Source organism: Euphorbia lathyris, chromosome 10, assembly GCF_963576675.1.
Source record: "Euphorbia lathyris chromosome 10, ddEupLath1.1, whole genome shotgun sequence".
Lineage (NCBI taxonomy): Eukaryota > Viridiplantae > Streptophyta > Magnoliopsida > Malpighiales > Euphorbiaceae > Euphorbia > Euphorbia lathyris.
The window spans coordinates 56,645,144-56,651,429 of record NC_088919.1 but is presented as its reverse complement, the minus strand read 5'-3'; the positions used below and the strand labels follow the sequence as shown (position 1 = coordinate 56,651,429).

The 6,286-nt window shown below is 32.0% G+C and overlaps 1 protein-coding gene across 1 annotated transcript; it reads right to left on the bottom strand.

Moving 5' to 3' along the window:
- Positions 1–4,380: 4,380 nt before the first annotated feature.
- Positions 4,381–5,665, bottom strand: LOC136208578 (wall-associated receptor kinase-like 20). The gene has a single exon (XM_065999578.1). The coding sequence runs from the start codon at positions 5,533–5,535 to the stop codon at positions 4,558–4,560; it is 978 nt and encodes a 325-aa protein (XP_065855650.1). The 5' UTR covers positions 5,536–5,665; the 3' UTR covers positions 4,381–4,557.
- Between the last annotated feature and the right edge of the window lie 621 nt (positions 5,666–6,286).

Sequence of the window (6,286 nt, the reverse complement as noted above, 5' to 3'; positions counted from 1 at the left end):
ATCTTAATTTCTAATTACTTTTGGCTTGTTAGGCCTTCTCAAACCCAAATTTTTAACTTTTTTTTTTACCTGTTAGGCTCTTCCTAAATCCAATTTTTTTATTGAACACAATTTTTCTTACATGTTAATAATCTTAGACACAATCTAACTTAATTTTGAGAAATTTTACATTGATACTAAAAAATTGATTCTTGACCATTCACATTATAACACGTATATATAAGGAAAAAATTTGAGTACTTCAAGAACATATCCAAGAGACTCTTAGGAGGTGTTTGGCTGCTACTTTTCATGCTATTGTTTGCCTTTTCACTTCAAAATGGAGAGTTTTAGGTGTTTGGTTAGTAACTTCTTGTTTGCCTTTTACATCTGAAAAATAGTATTAGATGTTTGATTAATGATCTCTTGTTTGCCTTTAACACCTGAAAAGCAGTCTTTTAGAAAAGCAGATAATCTCTGCTTTTTGTAAAAGCAGTTTTTTCCAACAGCAAACAGTAGGTAAAACAAACGGGCCATTAGTCTATTCTCTAAAAATAATATAAACAATTACCTCTTAATCATTTAATAGCATCAAAATAGATATATCTCCAACAACACTCCTCATTCTTGTTCCTTATGCATTTTTTTATCATCAAATTATTATATATTATTATATATGAGAATCTTGAATAATAAATTATTAATAAAAAAAATGAAATAAGGAGTCACTATGAGTGACTAAGGTCTTGTTTGATAAATCACTTAATTGTTTAAATTAAAATGTTAAGCACTTATTTAATTTAAGTGCGTTTGATAACGGTTGTTTTTCCACCACTTAAATTAGTTTTTTTTTTTTTTGAAACAACCATTTAAATTAGTTAATTAAGTTAAAAACCACTTATTTTGATAAGTCAAAATATTTAACTTATCATTTTAAGTTAAACGTTATCAACTAATATTTTTTTAAAAATTAAACATTCAATATTTTCAGCACTTATAATATTCAGTACTTAAAATTCAATACTTATTTTTCAGCATTTAATTTTCAGTTTTATCAAACAACACGTAAGAGTCTCTTGGAGTTGGTTTTTAACTCAAATTCCTTAAAACTTAATTTAAAAGCCCGACAAATGAATCTTTTGAAGATGTTCTAAGCCATTGTTTTAACTGAACTTGATGTTTACAGTAAAAAATTTCAGTAACAACTTTAATACACGCGATTATAATTGATCGGTAGTTCAATATAGTAAGTTAAAAGACTAAGGGCTTAATAAACAATTGAAAAAAAATAGGGTACTAAAATGCTTTTTTCAATATATATAAGCAATCTGATCTTATCTTATGGCATGCTTTAAATAGTGACCAAAAACAGTGTAAGATGATCAAAAGCAATTAATTTTGCATTAAAATTCAAGTAGTGGACTTGATAAGAAATAAATTGTATATATTATAGGTTATCTAATTAAATCCTTAACTAAAATTTATAGTTGAATTCAAGGGCAGAACTATAAGATCACGGAGGGTCCGGGAGAAAATAACGAAAAATTAATTATACAGACGGAATATTTTGCGGTTAAACATAAAAATTTCATAGTAACTTTTTCAACTTGTAACAAATTCGGCTCACTGAAAAGATTGATTTTTCAGTGAATAGTTTTTAATCCCGAAATATCTACTTTTTTTTTACTAAATTTTTATCTTCTAAATCTCTCGGTTGTTTGTATCAGTTTTTTTTTGTACTAGTTACGCTAAAATATTCCATAATAATTTTTTCAACTTTCGGCATATTGAACTAGCGAGTGATTTTTCTGTGAATAGTTTTTAATTCCGAAATATCTGTTTTTTTTCTTTTTTCTTTTACTAAATTTGTATCTTCTAAATCTCCGAGTTTTTGGTACTGGCTACGGGAGTTTTTGGTACTGCTATCAGTGCCGGTCCTGATAATCTAAGGGCCCTAGACGGAATAATAAATAAAGACCCCTTTAATAAAAAAAAATATTTTACGTAAAAAAATTAAAATATATTTTAACACATGATAAATAAAGAAGTATTTTAGTAATAATTATACGATACATATTATTACGTTCACTAAATACAATTGTTTACCCAAAATACAAAAAAAATGTTTCACAATTTCTTTAAATTATGGATTAAACCCCTATTTACCCTATGTGTAATCCAAAATTTTATCATTTCGCTAATATAGTATTATTTGATAACATTTGCCCTTAGAGTATTTTCATAAGAGATATTTAACTCAATTTGGATTAAAAAAAAACTAACCAATTTGTTAAATTTTTTGCTAATAATTTTTTTTATTGTATTTCTCTATATAGACTTAATACGTGGATAAATAAGAAAAAAATTAATTCCTTATTTATCTGCATATTGAATCTATATGGTAAAAAAATTAAATCAATTTCCATGTGTAAATACCGCATGTCAAAAATTGTGTCATGTGACGAAAAAATTAACAAATCGATTACTTTTCCATCCAAAATCGGTTAAATGTCACTTATGAAATACTAACGGAAAAATGTTACCAAATGATATGATAAAATTTGACATATCACAAAGGCCAAATATGAGTGTAATTCTTAAATTAACCATCAATCTATATTCAAAAAAAAAAAATCAATTGGGCTCCTTTTGAGTTTAAAATATTAACTATTTGGACACTTTAAAATCTAAATAATTTTTAGAGCTTTTTACATAAATATCACAATTGGTTACAAAATTATAATTAAATCATATCATCAAAATTACTTTCAATATATCATTATTATACCTAAGAAATAAAGTATGATTTTATATTTAAATTCATAAATTCTAAATATACCCTAACCTTTTAATTCTTAATAATTAAATATATTAAAAAATAAATAGTATGATTTTATATTTAAATTCATAAATTCTAAATATACCCTAACCTTTTAAATCTTAATAATTAAATATATTAAAAAATAAATAGTGATTTTTTGAGAATGAAATTTGATTTCTCCACTAAGCTCTCATTGTAGGATATCGGATATCTAAAAAAACGAGTATGCTGTTGCTGGGAATCAAACACACGGAGCTAAGAATGAAGATTGCAAGCCTTACCACTTCGCCACTTATTAACTTTGAGATAAATTGTTTTTTTTACGACTAACATAACATTCAAAACTAATAAAAATTTTGGACCTTATGCTAGCGCACTTCTGGCCTAGGCCCAGGGCCGGCCCTGACTGCTGTTGTAGAATTTTGCTTCCATATCTTCAATCTTAATGATTTAATATGGTTTTTAGTTGAATTGATATTGTTTATATATATTTAATAATCTATGGATTAATCATTAATGTACAGATAAAGGCAAGGTTATTTTATTTTTACCTTGACTCGTAATCTAAAACTCCAATTCCTCTACTTTTTATTATTCACTTTTATTTCTTATCCTGTTTGTTACTTTTATTTTGGAATGAGATAAGATTTTGACTCATTTTAAACTAATATGATAAGTGAATTGTTATACTTAGCCTAGGGAAATAACGAAACTGTCCTTTCAACAAATTCACTAATCCTCTCAAATTCTCAAATCCTCTCAAAAGTCCAAACTCTCTAAAGTCTAATCCGAACTAATTTGGTCAAGCAAAACATGGATCGGGAGAGGAGCGGTCGGGAAAAGGACTACTGATACGTAATTTCGTTCGAAAATTAATTTTATTTACGGTTGTTTATAGTAAAATCGAATGATTTTTAAAAAATCAATTTTTCGACGTCGGGACATATAAACAATATGCCTCCACCACAGGTAGAGCGTGATGTTCATACACACCACCTGTGATGGTGGCTAATATGCCTCACCACGTAGTGAGGCGTGTTGCTTATATGCCTCACTATATGGTGAGGCGTATCAGCCATACGCCTCACCACGTGGTGAGGCATATAAGCAACACGTTTCACCATGTGGTGAGACGTATTAGCCACACGCCCGCTTTCTGTAAAGAGAAAAAAAATAGAATTTTGATCCTCAAAGCAATAAATGGCAGTTTCGTCATTTCCCTAGACTAGGTTAAGTATAACAACGCTTATGTGATAATTGACAGACTAAAATTCGATTAGATTGACATAAATATGAAACAAAATATTTTTAAATTGGATTAGGATTGATTATTTAACATTGACCTGATAATTGTCACAATACAAACACGATATTAAAAAATATATATATATCTTCCTCCACTTCAATTTTTGGTGGAAGAATATGCAACACTGCCATATAAACATGTGGATAGAGAAATATACATAGAATATTTCTACGATTAAAAAGAAATCAAATAAAGATCTCTTAGACATAATTTTTTTCAAACTTTACAAACAAAGTAAGAATCTAATTCCAATCTTTCCCCCATAACTTTTAAATCCACTCAAATTCATCCTTGGAATCAGAATTTCAACATTTCAATGTTCTTTCTGCCATCATTTCACCCACTTAGCTTCTTGAATATTCAAAAGCCATTAAAACATCCATTAACATAATATTTTAACACCAAATCACACTAATTAAGAGCATAATTAGTAATTAAGATACTAAAATGATTAATTTTGCTGCTGATCTACTGTTTGAACTATGCATTCTAGTTGCTGAACTACATCTTTCATGCTAGGCCTATCCGCCTTCCTTTCTCGTAGACAGGCAAACGCGAGCTCCGAGAAAAGTTCAATACTTGTCGATATGTTATCCGAGGGATCCTTACCGAGCAGCCTTTGATCTATGACTTCCATTATTACACCATTTTTCGCTCTTTGGCTCACATCAATGGCGTTTTGGGACGTTAAAAGTTCGAGCAACACAACTCCGTAGCTATAAACATCACTCTTATCGGTTAACTGGTAGTTATGGTAATATTCAGGATCCAAATAACCTAATGTTCTTTGAGCGCAGGTTGAGACGTGGCTTAGCCCCGGACGAGCAAGTCTAGAGAGACCAAAGTCCGCAACTTTAGCATTTAAATCGTCATCGAGGAGTATATTTGTGGACTTGACATCTCTATGGTAAATGGGAGTGTATACTCCGGAATGTAGATATGCCAATGCTTCAGCAGTTTGCAGAGCAACTCTGAGCCTTTTTCGCCAATCGAGAAAGATCGATGACTTTCCGTGTAAATGATCATGGAGTGTGCCATTGGATATGTACTCATAGATCATCAAAGGCTGTTCGCCTTCAACGCAACAGCCTAGAAGGCAAACCAAGTTCTTGTGATTGACTTGTGAAAGTATTCCGACTTCATTGAGTACTTGTTCGGTGCTTTTGATGTTCCCGACTTTAGCTAACTTAACGGACACCACAGTTCCATTGTTAAGCTCGCCTTTGTAGACTTCTCCGAAACCACCAGTCCCCAAAACCCGGTCCTTGGAGAAACAGTTTGTTGCTTTCTTTACCTCTTTCAACGGGAACATTCGTGCAGTTTTCCCACCATTGCTCGACTTTAACATGTCTTCTCTTGCTTTAGCAAGCTTTGCTCGGCTAGCACGAGCAGAGGACTTATGCATAACGATTACTCGCCGGATTAGCATTGATCTAGACGTGGGAGTATGTTGACGCCTTAAAACTGAGACTTGCTGTCATTTTAAGCTTCTTTCTTTGGCAGCTGCCGCGAATATGATCCCAGTTGTAGTCTCTATTACAAAAGCAGCGAAAGAGACTATTTCCAGCCGGTGAACATTTGGAAGCTCCGGAACAATCATTCTGCGTTTTACAGATTGGCTCAGACGGAGAAGTCCACTGAATTTCGAGTCCTTCTTCCCATTGACTTGCAGGCTTTCTCGGATCCAAACTAAGAATACTTCTAAAAGCTGTACAACCGGAACTATGAAGCCTTATCTTATAGGCGGAGGGCATTCCGCCTGCAATGAAGGTGCAGCAGGGGTCAAGACTGCTCGCAAACTGGCGTGATCGATTCTTTTCAACATGCCCCGAGCTCTCCAAATATCTGTGGCAAAGACTAGAAGGAGTGCAATTTAGAGGAGACACAAAAAGGCGAGGCGAACAGTTCAAGAGGAAGATTGTATTCGACGAAGTAACATTGAAAGGGAGTGTCTGGTTCAACCAAAGGCCTTCACTCACTAGCATGTCTCGAGATACGTTGCACGGGATACTTCTAGTTAGTAGCGTTTCTGCTTTCATGTCCGTGTCCATTTTCGTTTGTAGGCTATTTTATGAACGTTATGTTTTAGAAATAACGTTTTCCATATCCATTTCTGTGTCTATATCCGTTTCCGTTCCCGTGTCCGTGCAGCATAGAATTTAAACTGCATTAGATTATGT

Bases quoted from the DNA above. Each gene is read 5' to 3' on its own strand.
- LOC136208578 (XM_065999578.1), bottom strand. From the start codon at position 5,535: ATGCTAATCCGGCGAGTAATCGTTATGCATAAGTCCTCTGCTCGTGCT.